This window comes from Xenopus laevis, chromosome 1S, assembly GCF_017654675.1.
Source record: "Xenopus laevis strain J_2021 chromosome 1S, Xenopus_laevis_v10.1, whole genome shotgun sequence".
NCBI lineage: Eukaryota > Metazoa > Chordata > Amphibia > Anura > Pipidae > Xenopus > Xenopus laevis.
The window spans coordinates 198,169,316-198,189,750 of NC_054372.1; the positions used below are offsets into that span (position 1 = coordinate 198,169,316).

Here is a 20,435-nt window from a genome sequence, read left to right on the forward strand (position 1 = left end):
AGAATTATTGGGTTTTGCGGGGTTTTTTTACATTTTAAAGCAACGAAGTTTTATGTTTTTTTCTTCAAGATTTTCAAGTTTTTTTGGAGTTTGAAATTGAAAAATTATAAAATGGGCAGATCAAGCAAAATTCGAATCAATAAAGTCTCGCAACAAATCAAATTTGAGTTGAAAATGCAAAAATTGGCATAAAAAAGCTAGACGATGAAAATGAAGTCGAATTTTCAAAACTTGTTCAAAACTGAAAAAACTGAAAGTGACAATCATTGGGTTTTTTCACATTTTGAAGCAATGAAGTTTTTCCTTCAAGATTTTCAAGCGTTTTTGGAGTTTGAAAAAGAAAACCGATTCAAACTGGAAAATGATAAAACCTCCTTATTTACAGAAAACAGTAGGGAGCCCATTTACTTAGTTCGAGTGAAGGAATAGAATAAAAAAAACGTCGAATTTCGAATGGTTTTTTTGGCTACTTCGACAATCGAATTGGCTACTTCGACCTTCGACTACGAATTCGTCTTCGAATCAAACTAAAAATCGTTAGACTATTCGACCATTCAATAGTCTAAGTACTGTCTCTTTAAAAAAAACTTCAATCCCCTAGTTCGCCACCTAAAACCTACCGAAGTCAATGTTAGCCTATGGGGAAGGTCCCCATAGGCTTTGGAACAATTTTTAGGTCGAAGAAAAATCGTTCGATCGATGGATTATTCAAAATAGTTTGATCGAACGATCAAACTATTTGCGGTAAATCCTTCGACTTCGATATTCGAAGTATTTCAATTCGGCAGTCGAATATCGAGGGTTTATTAACCCTCGATATTCAACCCTAAGTAAATTTGCCCCCAACAGTTTAGAGTCCAACTATAAAGCTAAGAAACGTTACTTTTGTGCACCCACTGCACCCAACTTGTTTCATCTATGAGACATTCAGGGTCTTATTTGGTGATGAACCTCAACCTTTCTGCAACCCAACATCAATCTAAAGTCCTGCTTTGTTTAGGAACCAAATCAAACCTCTTCAATCCATTTGATTTCCTTCAAGATGTTTTAGTTTTTTTTTAATGGAACCCAAATAAATTCTGGGGTTCCTCCTTGGAACAATTTGGTGTGTGATCATTTATTTATCTCCTATTATAGAAGGGTATATCACTGTATTGAAAGGCGATGAGGACCCAATCCCAACTCATGCTGAGAATGTCTCTTTTAGTTATTTATTAAATATTGGTGCCAGACGGAAAATCCTTTTTGAAAAACGTAGGAACACGTACTGGATGAGCAGGACACGTTCCACTCGTAAGGCTGCCCTGAAATGTTTGCCAGTTGCCTAGAGGTCAGACTAGAACTTATAATTTTTGCCTTTCTATATCCAAAACTTTCTAAACCTTCTTCTGTTTCCTTTCAGGGCAGGAACTAAATGGGCCGTATTTTAACAATACAACATACATATATAAATATATATGATCGAATTGCACCTGGAACACAACTTTGACATATCAGCAAAGTACCAATTACGCTGAAGACTTTAGACTTTTCGCTCTTTGATTGTTAAGACATTTCTTCAATGAGAAAGTATCACGTCTACTTCCATGGAAGGAAATTCAAGTTGGAAACCACCAGACGGGATCAAGAATCGATCAGAAATTTCCGAACAGACATTGATATAAAAACCGCACGAGAAAAAAAAAAAAGGCTTTTTCTTCAAACAGGAAATCTGACAAGGAGTGCCTGGTTGCCGCCATGAATTCTGTTGCTATGGTGCGACACCATAGCGACTGCTACTACAAGCATTGTATCTGTCATTCCTTAGCTATTTAGGGACCAAAGGACCAAACTTTTTAAGCAGACTTGTAGCTGTATGTAAAATATGGAATATACTTCCGACATCTCTACTGTTCCTAAAACAGTCTGGGGGCAATTCTATGAAATATGTAAAAAAAAATTAAATGCTTATAAATGCTTTTAAAAAAAAAGGCAAGATAATAGTTATTTGATACTATGGAAGGTTCTTTGGTTATATTAATTGAATTATGAAAATTTCTTATGGTTTTCTGTATATTATGTAAGGAATAAGCGATTAGGGGGGTTACCGAAAGGACACATTAAAAAAAATGCAAAATAAAGGTGGAAAAGAATGGGGAAAAAAGGATGAAAATACATTGGATGGTTGTAGAGAAAAGGTTTGTAAATGCTCCTAACGATCCCCATTTAAAAAACAAATCCTAATAGTTGTACAGAATTTAACAGAATTAAAATAAAAAAAGTTTAACCTATATAATAGAGAAAAAAAATTAGAGAGCAAAAAAATGTTTAAAAATGCAAAAAAAAAATTAAATAGACGTTAGCGTTATTGCTAAGAGAAAGATGTTGTAGAACTGTAATTTTTTGTAGAGTTTAGACTTTAAGCATAAATTCCTACTCTTTGCCAATTGCATCGCGTATTGAGGAGGAGAGGCCACGACGGCAGCTTTAAACTGCGAGCATTCCACCCAATCATAATGAAAAACCACACAAAAAATAAAAAAGTTCTTCGAGCTCTTGAAGTAACACCGGCTAATGTCTTTTTATCAGTCACTTCTAAACCCGAAAAAATGACCCGGCTACCGCTTCGTATCTACCTGCTGTTTGCTAAACCCTCCCATCATCCTCTCTGCTTTGGTAGTCTCCATCATTGTTCTAGACCTTCAGGGCAAAAGTTAGCCTAGAACCTTAACACTGAGAAAAAAAAATTGTAAAACAAAAATAAAAACGAAAAAAAAAAAAATATATATATATATACAATCTTTGAAGAATTTCTGAAACTGTTTACAAGGAATTTTGAAAAACAGGGGATATGTTTAAAACAAATATGATGCTGGCTCTGTTTTTCTGTAAATAAATTTGCATATTTTGTAGGACTTTTAATTGTAATGATAGAGAAAAAAAAAACAAACAAGGAAAATACTATTTAAATGAAAGCACGATATTTATCTTTGGTAATTGACTTTAGAGCAGTTTAAAAAAAAAAAAAAAGAAAAAAAATTCTACTAATGTTGCTTTAGGAATAAAAATTGAGATTCAGAAAAAAAAATCAAGGAACTATTTAAGAACACATATATTTTAAGAGATATCATATTTATTCTAAGTTATTTCCACTGTAAGGATCATTTTGCTTTGGTTGGGGGGAGAGTTGGGTTTTTTTTGCATTTATTTCTCGCTCGTTTTAGTTGAACTAAAAGGGGGTGATGATCATGTTTGAATGTTTTTTTTATATATCTGCTAAGTAGACCTTTATACGCAGGATTCCTATAGAATTCCATTTTCCCTTTCCGGCCAGGAATTCTTTTAGCCCATTCCAGGAGTCTGAAATTCCTTTTTCCTCCATCGTTTCTCTGTCGGAACAGACAGCTGAGATATTTTTGTAATAAAGGAAAATAAATTTTTTTTTTTTTTTGCCCGATCCTGATATTTCTCCCTGAACGCTTTGCCCTGATCATTTCCATTCTGAAGTGAACTCTTTTTTCTTTTTCTCGTTCTCTTCTCTTGTTTCTGTTCCTTTCCCTTCTTCTTCTTCCTGCTGTTAGTAAATACAGGTGTGTTCAGCAGCTGCATTCTGTCCAACTGCTCTTTTCACTCTCAATTACTAAAAAAATCTCCTTGTAATCTTCTGTAATTACTGAATGACGCTTTTCAGCTTAGCCCTAAATAAAGCACAGTTTAAAAAAAAAAATATCAAACGACTTTTTGGGTTTTTTGTTTTGTTGGTATTTGGGAAGAATTCCAGGTGGGAATTTTGCTTGCACCATTGGTTCTAGCTGGAGACACCCCCCCCATAAAAAAAAAGATTTTTTGAGCCCCTTCGCCACCTTCATGGGCCCCCCTTTACCATGGACCCTCCTGTGGTCATGGGATCTGCTTTCTTATTACACCATTGACTGTAGAGTCTTAAAGGGATCCTGTCATGGGAAAACGTTTTTTTTCAAAACGCATCTGTTAATAGTGCTGCTCCAGCAGAATTCTGCACTGAAATCCATTTCTCAAAAGAGCAAACAGATTTTTTTTTATATTTAATTTTGAAATCTGACATGGGGCTAGACATATTGTCAATTTCCCAGCTGCCCCTGGTCATGTCCCCTGGTCACATGACTTGGGGCAGCTGGGAAATTGAGAATAATTCTAGCCCCATGTCAGATTTCAAAATTGAATATGAAAAAATCTGTTTGCTCTTTTGAGAAATGCAGAATTCTGCTGGAGCAGCACTATTAATTCATTAATTTTGAAAAATAAAAATTCCCATGACAGTATCCCTTTAAGTAAGAAAGTTAATTTCTTGTTTTATTGGTATTTGGGAAGAATTTTTGTAGTTTTGGATTTTGTTCCCAGCATTGGTTCTAGACAGAAACCACCCCCCCCCCATAAAAAAGAGCCCCTTCCCCACTTTCATGGGCCCCTTGTTACTATGGACCCTCCTGGGATCATGGGTTCTGTCTCCTTTCTAATTCCACCATTAACCGTAGGATTTAGTTTTATTGGTATTTGGCAAAAAATACACATGGGAATTTTTGCGGTTTTATCTTTTGCTCCCAAAATTGGTTCTAGTTAGAGGTCACTGTCCCTGTATAAAAACAGTTGAGCCCCTATTCCACCCTTAAGGCCCCTCTGTTACCATGGACCCTCCTGCAGTCATGGGTCTGCCCCTTCCTAATTCTGCCATTGACTCTAGTTGAGAAATTAGTTACCATGGACTCACCTGGGTTCATGGGGTTTATGCCCTTTTTAATTCCACCATTGACTGTAGGGTTTGTTTTATTGGTATTGGGGAAGAATTCCACATGGAAATTTTTGTAGTTTTGGATTTTGCTCCCAGCATTGGTTCTAGGCAGAGATCTGGCCCCTCCACATAAAAATAATTAAGACCTTATTTCACCCTTAAGAGCCCCCTGTTACCTCCTGCAGTCATGGGGTCTGACCCTTTCCAATTACACCATTGACTGTACAGTCTCCAGGTTGGAAATGTCTTTCATAACCCTCACAGAATTCTAGATGAGTAACGAGTCATTTTTACAGTGGAATCACCTGCTAAATATGTCCATTCAACCAACTTTCCTATTGGGGTTCCACGCGAACAGGGGTAAACTGAAAATGAATTAAAAAAGATACTCAATGGAGATGTTATTGGTGGAATAAAAACCTTCATACAGTGTTGAGATCATGAAATGTCCTGCAGTCATGGATTAATCCTGAAAGCCCCAGCAGGTTAGAGCCACATTGTAGGGTTCCAGATACAGAAGCAACACTTGGCCAAACTGTAGGGCGAGATGTACAGAACAACATGTATCTGAGGGATGAGGATCAACACAATCTCTTCTTTTTCCTTCTGTCAAAGCATCTTTGTTTGAAGGGTAACGCAAAACCAATTCTCCATATAGTGACTTCCATAATGGCCAAAATGCCTCATTTGGCCTTTTACAAATGGGTGCCAGCTTTGTGTTTCTATTATAGTATGGGCTTCTAGGGAAAATGCTGGTATGGTGGCTTGCACCACTTATTGCCACTTTGTACTCCCATTAGGTCCCATGTTCTCTCTTGTAGGGGAGCAGTCCCAAGTGGAAGTCTTATTTCTGGTTCCTACAGCACATTCTGATGACTGAGGGTTGGCCAAATGGACTGGATCGCCCCCACTGCCTCACAACCAGTAGAAATGTCCAGTAGCAAATGGAAACCAGCTGCCTTAGGGCACTAATGTCTATATCATACTTATTATTTGTTTCACCAAGCTTCTTCCAACCATAGTATTAATAAACCAGCCATATATTCCTGTTTCAGGCAGCGATTCTACGAGGAACCATGTGACACCCCTTTCTGTTCTCTAATGTCCATCAGCCAGGACAGTCTGTTGTCTCTTCTACATTGAAGGGTTTTTACATTTTTTTAATGAAACACTAGTATTAATACCCAAGTACAATGAGAATCCACAGACTGATCCTATTGCCGTTTGGAGACTGGTAGGTTTATTCTCTTCTGAGACATCAGCTAAAGTTATGAACCTCAACTGTTCTATGTAGCCATGTACATTAAGGGGAGCTTCATGATTAGTTCCACCCCTTTTCCATAAGTAACACTTCTAGGAAGGAAACTATGCAAAAACTTAAAAAAACAGGTACAGGAAAAGGAATAAAGGGTCTTCAAGGCCAGTTAGGGGGATATTTGGGGTGAGTGATTATAAGTACCCCTGGAACTATAGCAGGGTGACACCCCAATGTTTCTATATATCTGTAACCTTGTTATGAGCTAAGGGGGCCCAGTCTGAAGGTCAGTTAGGGGGAGATTTGGGGTGAGTGCTTATTTGTGCCCTGGGTACCCCTGGAACTATAGCAGGGTGACACCCCAATGTTTCTATATATCTGTAACCTTGTTATGAGCTAAGGGGGCCCAGTCTGAAGGTCAGTTAGGGGGAGATTTGGGGTGAGTGTTTATTTGTACCCTGGGTACCCCTGGAACTATAGCAGGGTGACACCCCAATGTTTCTATATATCTGTAACCTTGTTATGAGCTAAGGGGTCCCAGTCTGAAGGTCAGTTAGGGGGAGATTTGGGTGAGTGTTTATTTGTGCTCTGGGTACCCCTGTAACTATAGCAGGGTGACACCCCAATGTTTATATATATCTGTAACCTTGTTATGAGCTAAGGGGGCCCAGTCTGAAGGCCAGTTAGGGGGAGATTTGGGGTGAATGCTTCATCCCTATTCCCTACAACCTCAAAAATGTTCTATATGACAGTTCCAAATAAGAGTAACATATTCTTTAATAGGTTTCTGTTGGTGATTAGTATCTGGTACATAAAAAGAGCTGGTGATGCCACCAACTCTCCCCCCCCCCCAGTCAAATGTTGATTAGGGGAAAGTTGTACAAGTCACTTTCGGGAGACAAACACAAATATTCTTCTCCAGAACTTAAATAAATGAAGGCAGAGAACTTTTGAACATTTCGTCCCGTGTTTATCTTTATTGCAAGTTCCTAAACTCTAAAGGCGCAGCAGTCGCACACCGCGAGGCTTCCATGGAAATATATAACTGATGAGGGATCATGGGAAACCCATAAACTATAAGACGGGAGCTCAAATGGTGTGAAATGCGGCTGGTCCCCCAAGCCACAGACAATATGAAGTTTTAGTGCGGCTGAAATGTGACTTTGTAGAATCTGCATCTTCTCCCGGGCCCCGGGGACACGGCTCACAGATGTGAAGGAAGGGCCCCGTACAAATTACAGCCACTTTATACTTTTATTTTTCTATTTGTATTTTTAGCCCGATGTTCCGTCCTCCTGAAAAGGTTTATCTGGCCCTTTGGCAAGTCCCTGCCGCTGAGGCCACGAGAGATGAATGTTTTGGAGCCTCGTTGCCAAGCGCAATTCCTTTTATGTCTCCTCGTTGCTATTTTATGTTGTGAGGAAGAGTTGACTATCTCCTGTAATGCCCTCGTAGTAATTTATGAACCAACTCTCACAAATTGCTCAGGCCGTTGCCTCATGTCACCCCCAGGAACCCTAGAAAAAGCAGCTGCTCCATCTTCTCTCTCCTTTTATATAAGGAACAGCCAAGAGCAACTGGGGGAGACACAAAAGTATTCGCTTTAAATAACCAGGCAGCGAGCAACGAGCAGAGACGTTGGGTAGTAAATGATAGAAAAGGGATTTTATTGTGCTAGAGGAACCGGCAATTAACAGGACTGCTGCTTACAATGGGGATCAGATAGGATCTGTGCAGCCACTATCTGTATAACAGAACATTCTGTCCCAGTGGCTGCACAGATCCTATCTGATCCCCATTGTAAGCAGCAGTCCTGTCCTGCTTTATGGCAGCTGAGATTCTAGCTATCTGTATAACAGAACATTCTGTCCCAGTGGCTGCACAGATCCTATCTGATCCCCATTGTAAGCAGCAGTCCTGTCCTGCTTTATGGCAGCTGAGATTCTAGCTATCTGTATAACAGAACATTCTGTCCCAGTGGCTGCACAGATCCTATCTGATCCCCATTGTAAGCAGCAGTCCTGTCCTGCTTTATGTCAGCTGAGATTCAGCTATCTGTATGACAAAGAGAATTACAGAGGCAAAACTGAGGTATAAATATTAATTTAAAAAAGAATGGGGTGTATGGTGTTAATGGATAAATATAAACTTGTTTTGTCTCTAACTGGCACCTTTCAGGGGTTTTTATTATTCACCTGCCGTCTGGCAGTTTCTAGACCAAATTCCTTAATTTATCATAAAGAGTTTCTCTCCGTACACTGTGACCCCGGGGGTGAACCTCAATTCCTGCCAATGAAGCCTGTCTGCATAAAAGTCCAGGATAATGGCCCGTGCTGATATTAACGACACTTTCTCATTTCACACGAGGGGAGGGAACGTCACACAAGGCGGCAGTTGCTTAACGCAGACACAAATGAGTTGATGTCGTGTGTGGAAATGCCGAGGGGGCAGTCTGACTGGTCACGGTCTGTGGGAATAAACAGCCCAGTTTTATTCCTCTATCCGTCCCTTTATGGATTCGCCAATTATGGAAATAGATTCTGAACTTCAAAGTGACTTCTTAGCAAACTTAGTTGCCCTTTAATACGGGGATGTGGGCCTAGGGAGCCCTCCTGTTACTGTTCAGCTGAATTTCTCTTGTGGATCTGGGAAGTGAAGTTAAACGGAAATGTGAGACTTTCAGGCTCCGTGTTCTACGTCCGATCCATATAGAGAGCGTTACTATTGCGCTGCAGCCGAAAATGACTCCAGTGTCTAATTTAAATGGGCAACTCAGGTGCAAATTAAGTGATGGTGCAATTTAGACAGACATCCAGTTTTGACACAAGACAGGGTAATATAATAGAAGTCTGAAACAGGTCTAGTAACCCATAACAACCAGGTGCTTGTGTCCAGGGCCAGAAGTAGAGCTAGGCAGAAACAGTGCTGGGCCTTGTCTGTACCTCTTAGCCTGGCTCTGCGTGTGTTAATTATGAACTGCACAAGGGAAGCCAGTGTCAGACTGGGCCAGTTGGATACCAGAAAAAAACCCTGTAGGCCCCAACCTTCATGGGCGACACCAACCCAGAGCCCACTCCCCACCCAGACAATGAAATGGAAACTTAAAGGATAAATAAACCTTTAGAATAAGTGAATGTAAAATTGATGAGGGGGCTATTCTATGCACTTTTGTCATTTACATTCATTATTTATTTAGTTTTTATTCCAGGATATTAAAGGATACATGTACTGTTAATATGAATGAATTGTGTTACAACAGCGCCACCTGCTGGTCAGTTTCCCACCAGTCTGACCAGCAAGTAGTCAAGGAAGTTGTCAGGAGAAAGAAAGAGGCTGATGTTCTTCTGCTTAGGAAAGATGTGAGAAAGGTTTCTAATTTTATTCCTAAGCAGAAGAACATCAGCCTCTTTCTTTCTCCTGACAATTTCCTTGACTAAATTGACTTGACTAAAAAGTGCTTAGAATAGCCCCATCATCAATTTTACATTCACTTATTTCAAAGGTTTACTTATCCTTTAAGAAGGAGGAAGATAAAAGGAATAGGGGTGCACATTCATGTGGATGGATGGGGGCGTATGGCAAAGCCAGGATGAGGGCCCTTGGGTTTGGCAGGAGGGACCTTGAAGTCAAAGCCTTGTGGGCCCCAGATGCCCCATCCGACCCTGAAGGAAACCCTGGAAAATGCAGTGAAGGAGCTCCATTGTAATGTTCCCTCAATGTTTTTTTTTTGTAGAGAAGAGGATCATTGGTCTGACAGTGATCACAATTATTGGGCAGAACCAATGTTGGACTTAGTGTCTGGGACCCCCTGGGGCTGACACTTGAGAGGCCCCCACCCCAGCCACAACTGCCCGGACCCAACTGAAAACCCCTCTGTCCCCCACCAGCGAGTACCTTACTTCCTTTTCTTTAGGCTGGGCCGGAGGTCAGGGGGCACCACAAAAGATTTCAGGAGGAGAGCGGCTCTGGATCGGAAGGGCCCACTGGCCCAGTCTTACCCTGACAGAACCTAATAAATGCACTTTCATTTCTACTGGTATTTTCAGCACAAGAGAAGCCGTTTCCTCAGCTGAAAGAAACACAGACCCCCACTAATGTCTACAAATCCTCTCCGAGAGACACGTGGCCCTTGTGGCCCTTGTGATGCAGCCAGTGTTTCCAATTGGCCGGTCACACGAAGCATTAGCCCTACAGGAGCTGTTATATATCATAAAGTTAATCCTTATTCACATGCGGATACAGAAAATATGGAGCAAATTGGGAATTGTTGTTTTTTGCAAATGATGTAAAATTAGTATTCACCGACATGTTCCACGGAAACGGTCTCCCTGGTGATGAGTCTCTGGGGGACACGCAATGTGATATTCCCCGTACCCCTCTGCCCCCCCCCACCTCATACTGATCATTTCCATTCAAATAAACAAACAAGGTCTCAGGATCATCATGTGACTTGTTTATCTGACCCCAGAGACTCCTCTCACATAATGCAACTCCCTGCGCCCTTAGATTCCACCTCTGCTCTGGTGATTTATCATTTAATCACAACATCACTTAATTGGCTGTTATGTTCCTGGGAACTGGGGCAGCGCTGCCTTCTGATTCGACCATCAAAGTTTCAGCAGATGAGTAGATGCAAATCAGTAATGCTTAACCCTTTCCCTCATTAACTCTTAATCCTGGTCATCAAATATCCAGGGGTACCCAGGGCACAAATAAGCACTCACCCCAAATCTCCCCCTAACTGACCTTCAGACTGGGCCCCCTTAGCTCATAACAAGGTTACAGATATATAGAAACATTGGGGTAACAGTCACCCTGCTATAGTTCCAGGGGTACCCAGGGTACATATAATGACTCACCCCAAATCTCCCCCTAACTGACCTTCAGGCTGGGCCCCCTTAGCTCATAACAAGGTTACAGATATATATAAACATTGGGGTGTCACCCTGCTATAGTTCCAGGGGTACCAGGGTACAAATAATCGCTCACCCCAAATCTCCCCCTAACTGACCTTCAGACTGGGCCCCCTTAGCTCATAACAAGGTTACAGATATATAGAAACATTGGGGTGTCACCCTACTATAGTTCCAGGGGTACCCAGGGTACAAATAAACACTCACCCCAAATCTCCCCCTAACTGACCTTCAGACTGGGCCCCCTTAGCTCATAACAATGTTACAGATATATAGAAACATTGGGGTGTCACCCTGCTATAGTTCCAGGGGTACCCAGGGTACAAATAAGTACTCACCCCAAATCTCCCCCTAACTGACCTTCAGACTGGGCCCCCTTAGCTCATAACAAGGTTACAGATATATAGAAACATTGGGGTGTCACCCTGCTATAGTTCCAGGGGTACCCAGGGTACAAATAAGCACTCACCCCAAATCTCCCCCTAATTGACCTTCAGACTGGGCCCCCTTAGCTCATAACAAGGTTTTAGATATATAGAAACATTGGGGTGTCACCCTGCTATAGTTCCAGGGGTACTCAGGGTACAAATAAACACTCACCCCAAATCTCCCCCTAACTGGCCTTCAGACTGAGCCCCCTTAGCTCATAACAAGGTTACAGATATATAGAAACATTGGGGTAACAGTCACCTTGTTATAGTCCCAGGGGTATTCAGTTTGGACATGCCATTAATTCCAGGGTTCCCTCAGAATAAACTGGAAAAGACAGACTTGTGCCCAAAGAATCACAAACCTCACCTAAACGCTCGAACCACAACTTGCGTCAGGTGCAACTCTCAATGCCGCCGCAGTGAACTCTGGAATTATGGGTTAAAGCTGAGTTGCGCTACTGGAATCTGCAGTGTTTTCGACACTTTGCACCTTTGCCCTTATAAAAATTGCAGCAGGTCTCTGGGTTCCCCAGGCAGGCAGGGGGTGCACATTATAAGTCTGGCCAAGTGTTGATCACACAGAAGTGCACTCGCCAGTGATACTCATCTCTTGGCACAAGTAACCGGACGCTGTCCATGGTGCTGACATGGCCGTAGTGCACTGCTGTCCTTGGTCCTGATCCTCATGACTCGCATTTAGATTTTTAATTCATAGGAAGGGGCCCTTTGCATGCAAGCATAGGGAATCCTGGGAAGGAAACACCGTGTATAACATGCAAACAGTCATCCAGCACTTTAGCAGTAGGTTCTTACTTTTCAAGGGGTACACACAGAATAATGTGTTCACCTTCACATCCAGTTACACGAAATCCATAGAGAATTGCAGCACTCCCGAATAGTAATAAAACCGCCTTTATTGCACTTTACATTTGGCACAACAACATTTCGGACCTCCCAGTCCTTTCTCAAACAAAGTAGATATCACATTGAAAACATATTTAATGGGATATCTACTTTGTTTTATTTTCTAGTGGCCACCAATGAATGTGCAAGTGAAGCAACAAAAGCTAAGTTATCCTCTATGATATAGAGACCAGTGATCCCCAACCAGTAGCTCGTGAGTAACATGTTGTTCTCCAACCCCTTGGATGTTGCTCCCAGTGGCCTCAAAGCAGGAGCTTATTTTTGAATTCCAGGTTTGGAAGCAAGTTTTGGTTGTATAAAACCAGGTGCACTGCCAAACAGAGTCTCAATGTAGGTTGACAGTCCACATAGGGGCTACGAAATAGCCAATCACAACCCTTATTTGGCACCCTAAGAACATTTTTCATGCTTGTGTTGCTCCCCAACTCCTTTTACTTCTGAATGTTGCTCACGGGTTCAAAAGGTTGGGGATCCCTGATAAACACAAATGTATTGCAACATTGTATAATGTGGAACTGAGGTGGATGTGATTTTAACACAATGTATTGTTAATACAAAGTATCTTGGTATATTGTAACCACTAGAGGGCATTACAAAATCTGTGAATATATACTTTGTCAGCTTGAGAAAGGACCGGGAGGTCCGAAACGTTGCTGTGCCAAATGTAAAGTGCAATAAAGGTGGTTTTATTACTATTTGGGAGTGCTGCAATTCTGTAAGGAAACACAGTTTCAATCTAAAAAGGCTCATTATTATGGAATTCCCTGTAGGCTCAAGCTCACCCACTAGATCCCCTATAGACTCAAGCTCACCCACTAGATCCCTACAAGCTGAAGCTCCCACTGGATCCCCTATAGGTTCAAGCTCACCCACTAGATCCCATACAGGTTGAAGCTCACACACTAAATCCCCTGTAGGCTCACGCTCACCCACTAGATTCCTTATAGGCACAAGTGTACCCACTGGATCCCCTGTAGGCTCAACCTCACCCACTGTATTCCCTCTGCTTTGCATACAAATGAGGAGAAGGTGTGGCTCACTCACATGCTTAAACCCCAATCTTGTACCCTGAACCCCAGCAGTTGAGCATGACGATGGAAATTTTATTTTCTAAACATGACAAACAGCGGTTTGGTTTAACTATACATGAGCCAATCAGAGACATTCTCTGGCTTAGCTGTCTACATAGTAAACAGGTATACGAACTGAAGTAAACAACCAAAATAAGGCTTTTCTTAAAACCTATAAATGAAGGGTCACAACATGTGCCCATACTTATGTCAATATCCATGTGCACTTTTAATGGGGTACTTCAATTTTAATATATTATAGGATGCCCTGTTTTTGGTGACTTTTCAGTTGGCTTTAAGATGGGGGGTCGCTGACCCTGGCAGCCAAAATACTAATGATCTGTTATGCTACACACAGAATAGTGTTTACCTTTCAAATGAGCCCCTCTCCTAGTCTTCATCCAGTCTCTACTATAAACCACTGCCTGGTTGCTGAACACAAAGCTAAATACAATTTTAAAGGGGAAGTTATCATAGTTTTGCCCTAGTATTTACTTTTATGTTTTTATACAAATTACCATATTATTGCAGGAAGCTGAGATTCCACTCTCCTTAAGGTTATATAGAGATATTTGTCTTTAATGTATCCACTACACATTCTGTTAGAGATAATACAGAATATTTCCTTCTCATCTCCTGTATGATATCTCTGCAGCTAGCGGAACTGAGCGTGGATAAAAACACTCATTTCTTTAGGTATTGATCCACTAACATTTCTCTCATCTTTCATTCATATCTATACGTCCAGCAAATGATGCCACACAAGAAAATGTCATTGGAGAGTACATCTTATACAGTTACATGGTTACATAAGTAACGTGGGGGGGGGGTTACCTGCCATGTTCAACCTTTTAAAAAAAATCTTCTTAATTAAAAAGGCTCCCAAGGCACTGCCATTTAGTGTATAACTCAAATTGTTGGCATGTTTTCTTCTTCAAAGATGACAGAGTGGTTTAGAACCTCTGCTTTCTCTCTGTTTCCATCAACCAATTTACCTGCCTCTAATACCTGCAGTTCTACATTCTCCTGTGTAATATGTTACTGCTTATGTACAGTATTTACAAATACATATTTGGTATGTCTTTTACTCTTTGCAGTGATGGCTTTTTCATTCGTTTTGCTTGCTTAACTGCCTCTTTGCATGCTCGGTTATACATCCATATAATATGGATAAGTTATATCTATATTTACTGCTAGGCATATTTACTTGTAACAATGGTATTAGCAATATCCTATCTCAACCTCTCACTTCTCCACCGTGCCCCCAGTCTATTCCCAGGTCCTCTATGTATTCTGACTTCTCCATCAAGCTCTTAAGTTGGCCGCACATGAGTAAATGTCTCCATCACTGCAATGAGTAACCATCATTCTGAACACGTAACTCGTCCATCAACAGCAAAGGATAATGTGAGGAGATTTCATTGTTTTCTGTTGTGTAGCTTGATAGATCGCTCATATAGTGGATAAGGGCTGCCTGATGGAAAATGAAATTTGGGGGGATGAACCTCCACAGTGCACTTCCCTGCCTGCACACAGTTCACAGGGGGGTACCCAAAAGGCCCAAGAGACGTCTTCAATTTTGGTGGGGTCTGGACCAAAACAGACTGTGCAGGGTACCATTACTTATACTCTATATATATAGTAGTGCCTTTCAACTACTGCTGCTGTTAAACTACAGCTCCAACAGCCCCTTCCATTACTACTTGCATAGTATTACACATTGTTTTCATTTAGTAAAGGGGTTTGTTGTAGGGATGCACCGAATCCACTATTTTGTATTCGGCCGAACCCCCGAATCCTTTGTGAAAGATTCAGCCGAATACCGAACCGAATCAGAACCCTAATTTGCATATGCAAATTAGGGGTGGAAGGGGAAAACATTTTTTACTTCTTTGTTTTCTGACACAAAGTCACGTGATTTCCCCCCCTAATTTGCATATGGAAATTAGGGTTCGGATTCGGTTCGGCTGGGCAGAAGGATCCGGCCGAATTCGAATCCTGCTGAAAAAGGCCGAATCCTGGTCGAATCCCGAACCGAATCCTGGATTTGGTGCATCCCTACTTTGTTGTGATGACTGTACCCCTTTAACTGACCACTAACATAGAGTCCTGTGCAGAGCCAATTTTTCAATCCCTGAACCGACCCAGAACAGTATTTTTACCTGTATGGACCCGCTACCCGACCCGTAACTGCCTTATGCACAACCCGCAAACATATTTGCGCAGGGTTGCTATGGAGACGCATACACCCAGAACAGAGGCAACAGATACAATGTGTCTCCATGACAACGAGGCCTTTAAGAGGCAAATGGCATAAGGACTGCCCAATAGAGGCCTCTGATGAGTCGTGTATGCGACAAAACGCGTAAGGCGGAAGCAGTGGACGTCATCCCCAATCGTCCCGAAAGTGTAACACTGTGCATGGAGGCCAAGCCGCAAAATACCAATCAAAGTTGGAGATAAGTGCGGTTTTAAGCTAAATTCTCACCCACCTTTAAGCAGACTTCTGGTGATCTATAAGGAGTAATATGAACACCGTACGGTAATAGTGGGCAAGTGTGGAACTGCAATAATCATAAACTCACTACACTTAGATTCTCTTCTATGCTTTATTCTTATTACCTGAGCTTCTTTTAGCGCTGACTCACACGGATCTTTAACGTTTATCCACAACCCGATCTACAACCTGCTGACCACCATTAAGCAGGAAGTGCAGTTGCTGCAAACTGGAAGTGACATCATCAGAAGTGGGCGGAGGGAAGAAAAATAATTAAAGGAGTAAAATATAGATAATAATGCTATAAGACCTCAGAGTTCCCTGTATAACTCAGCCTGCAGCCTTGTGCCTTTATATGGTCACAGAACAACCCCTCAGTGACTTCTAATATCCTTATCATTTACAGTAGGGGGTACATTATCCCTTATAATATATGAGTGATACTCAGAGTTCCCTGTATAACTCAGCCTGCAGCCTTGTGCCTTTATATGGTCACAGAACAACCCCTCAGTGACTTCTAATATCCTTATCATTTACAGTAGGGGGTACATTATCCCTTATAATATATGAGTGATACTCAGAGTTCCCTGTATAACTCAGCCTGCAGCCTTGTGCCTTTATATGGTCACAGAACAACCCCTCAGTGACTTCTAATATCCTTATCATTTACAGTAGGGGGTACATTATCCCTTATAATACATGAGTGATACTCAGAGTTCCCTGTATAACTCAGCCTGCAGCCTTGTGTCTTTATATGGTCACAGAACAACCCCTCAGTGACTTCTAATATCCTTATCATTTACAGTAGGGGGTACATTATCCCTTATAATACATGAGTGATACTCAGAGTTCCCTGTATAACTCAGCCTGCAGCCTTGTGCCTTTATATGGTCACAGAACAACCCCTCAGTGACTTCTAATATCCTTATCATTTACAGTAGGGGGTACATTATCCCTTATAATACATGAGTGATACTCAGAGTTCCCTGTATAACTCAGCCTGCAGCCTTATGCCTTTATATGGTCACAGAACAACCCCTCAGTGACTTCTAATATCCTTATCATTTACAGTAGGGGGTACATTATCCCTTATAATACATGAGTGATACTCAGAGTTCCCTGTATAACTCAGCCTGCAGCCTTATGCCTTTATATGGTCACAGAACAACCCCTCAGTGACTTCTAATATCCTTATCATTTACAGTAGGGGGTACATTATCCCTTATAATACATGAGTGATACGCAATGCTGGTTTGCAGTCTATCTCTGAGCAGCAGAGAACAGATAAAGGGAAGCTCTTGGGTCCCAGTAGAAGTCATTGCTATTGAATTGTAAAACATATTGTGAATGAGTTTGTTTGTGAAACCCAGTTATTTCTCTCTGCTGCACAAATTAGAAGTGACATTTTTGAAAGTTCTTCCAAACCGCCAATACCGAGAGGAACAATATCCTGCGCTGGAGCAATTAGCGGCAATTAGTGAGCTTGTGGCTTGTGTCGGGCATCTGATTAGTTACAATTGTGTAGAACCTCATATACACATCAAGCAGTGGAAGGTCTGCCGGTCAAGTTGGAAAGAAGAAGAAGATCTTGTTGTAGTGACTTCTGATATAATGTGCTATGAACAGTGTTTTCAAGGGAAAACTTATTAGACTGTAGCTTCTGCCCACAGATATATCCTTATCCTACAGACAGTCTCTGTTCTCCTCTTGCCCAGCTCCTCCTCTCCTACCAACTCTGAATTTGTTCCCTTTATCCAATGCCAGTGGTCCCCAACCAGTGGCTCCTGAGCTACATGTTCCTCACCAACTCCTTGGATGTTGCTCCCAGTGGCCTCAAAGCAAGTGCTTATTTTTGAATTCCAGGCTTGGAGGCAAGTTTTGGTGCATAAAACCCAGCAGTACTGCCAAACAGAGGCTCCTGTAGCTGCCTGTCCACATAGGCAGGAACTAGTTTCATGCTCGTGCTGCTCCCCAACTTTTTTTTACATATGAATGTAAAAAAGTTTGTCGACCCCTCCCCCACACCTACCATCCCAGTGCCAATTAGATGGCAGTTTCCCCAGGTTATATACTGTAACAGTGGCTTTCAGTTGAGTTGAAGGACCCTTTAAAGGTCCATCATCTGTGACATCAGAACATGGGCAGAAATGTTGGGAAGTATCTTTTGATATTGAAATATTTTAAGAGTAGGGATGCACAGAATCCACTATTTTGGATTCGGCCGAACCCCCGAATCCTTCGCGAGAGATTCGGCCGAATACCGAACCGAATCCGGATTTGGTTTGGCCGGGCAGAAGGGTTCGGCAGAATCTGAATCCTGTTGGAAAATCCTGCCCAAATCCCGAACCGAATCCTGGATTCGGTGCATCCCTAGTTAAGAGACAACAACACATAGGCATTCATCCCAGGTTTCGTTTAGATCTCTTTTTTGGGTACCCACCAGGGCAACCAATCCCAGTGTTTGGCAACATGAACACAAACAAGACTTTTCCTCTTCATTTAGTCATGTCTTCCCCAATCTGTTCCCACAAAGCCCACCAGTCTCTCATACAACCACCACATCTCCATCTTATAACTCCTGGAACATCTTCTCTTCTTCTGGCTTCTCTAACTTCCTTCTGATCCATAATCTGAGGCTGAAAATCACATGGCATAGGGTCCAACACTCTACCTGGACAACTGTATGTAAAGTTGGATTGTCTACAGGTTGTTCCAACCAATCTCTACTACTAGAATAACCATTTGAATTCAATACAATACGGTTTATTGCACTCTCCAGCCCCAGACTGGTTTTCTTCTTACTTTCCTTCAGTGCAACATGACTATGTGATCCTGGCATAAGAGGACAAGTAGGAATTTTCTTTTTTTTCTTTTCAATCACATTAATGTATCAGTTCTGCGATAAATACTGAAACCTTATCTGAAGGCCCAGTTCATAAGTGAATAATTTATTTGCTGAAGACTTATGTATCTTTATTTAGGTTTTCTTATTCCAAAGTGCTGAAATAGTCGTCAAACACTTCCACCTCAAACCTCCCCTTCTTCTTACTCCTCACCTCCTTCCTTGAGATACTCACCCTCAGCCTCTTCCGTACTAAACTCAAATTTTAGTTGTGCCACTTAACTGTTAATTCAGTACCTTCTTATATGTGTCTGTAAGTTACACCCCTGCCCCAGATTGTTAGCTCTTTGAAGAAAAGATCCAGTCTGTGGGGGAACAAGATGTTTGATGGTTCTCATCCCAATAGCTTCAACATCTTTCTTTATATCTTCCTTCTTGCCTGGCAATACCAGATACCCCCACTCCTCTGATCTACTAAGTCTTCCATACTGGCCACCCAACAAGGGTGTAACAATTGATGAAGAGGGGGCAGGAGTATAGAAACATTATATGTAATATTTAAGGGGAGAAGGACCCAAAATGAATTGACTGCAAGTGCTGAGTAACATCTAGATTTGCCAGTCACTATTTTGGCTCCCTCCTTCCTGATTCCTGGAGTAAGTTCCAAACATTGATGACCAACTACTGATACAGATACAGTTTAAGATAGAATATGCCTTTAGACAAATAATAAGTCATATGAATGAACTGTAAAATAATTTTTCAATGTTATTGGCATTTAAGTTGGACATGTGTGATGTTAACCATAACTCCCAGCATTCCCAGGAGCCTTGGGCTTTTGGAGGATTTTGGGTATAATTGTCCAATTGTTGAGCCTCTTCTCTCTCTTTCTATTTATTGGAAATAATCACTGTATATTGTGTATTGTGTTCACCAAACTGGACCATTTATATCTAAACTCATTAAAGAACGAGCAAAGTCCTCGGCGCCATCCTCCTGCGTCTCGTTCCGCTTGTCCCCCGTGGATTCAGCCTGGAAGCAGCAAACGAGGCAGGAATACATTTAGCAAACACGATTATTATAAAAACAAAACATCTCCCGATTGGTCTCTGGCGACGAAGAAACACAAGGTCAGCGGCCCCTGTAAATCTGCACCGTGAGCTCCAGTTCAGCGCCCCCTCTAGCGCCATTAAATATTCTGTTAGCAAAATAATAAATGTGTAAGTGCTTCCCCCTAAGCTTTTCCTAATTACTCCTCTTAACTGGACTTTTTTAACATTGGAAAACAAAGATCAAGGGCCCTGGGTACTGCCCCCTAGTGGAAAGCTTTCACTGGAGTAGAAGTAGTGTGAGGCCTTCTAGTAATGTCAACTCATAGATTCTAAAGGGGATATAAACCCAAAATATGAATTGACAGAAAGTTACTCAGGGTCTTAGCAATTTACATGCTCTACCTGAGAGTCTGCGACCCTTATATACGCACTTATATGCACGTCCTGTATTCAGTTAGGGTTTTGGAGAAAATAGTTGAGCCAATAGCCTGGTATTAGCAGTCTAAAACTGAAACCACCTCTCGAGGAAACGTCAAGCGATTTTGGGAGACTGAAGCGACACGCGGGTTTTATCACATTATCGCAGGTGGTTTCCCAGCAATCTCCGGCTGGCGATTAATCTCCTGTGTGTGCCATTGCTTTAAGGGTTTCCACCATCCATGATTGTTTCAGGGACACATGAAATCTGGCTTAAAGGCCAACTT

The 20,435-nt window shown here is 41.6% G+C and overlaps 1 protein-coding gene across 13 annotated transcripts in view; it reads left to right on the forward strand.

The window, feature by feature from the left end:
* Window positions 1-3,055, forward strand: part of LOC108705540 (CUGBP Elav-like family member 4) — a 614,898-nt gene extending 611,843 nt beyond the window's left edge. For all 13 annotated transcript variants that reach the window (XM_041580672.1, XM_041580670.1, XM_041580671.1 and 10 more), the window contains one exon: window positions 1,403-3,055. In XM_041580672.1, the coding sequence (XP_041436606.1) occupies window positions 1,403-1,461 (59 nt within the window). In that variant the 3' untranslated portion in view covers window positions 1,462-3,055. The remainder of the gene's footprint in view (window positions 1-1,402) is intronic.
* The last annotated feature ends 17,380 nt before the right edge of the window (window positions 3,056-20,435 follow it).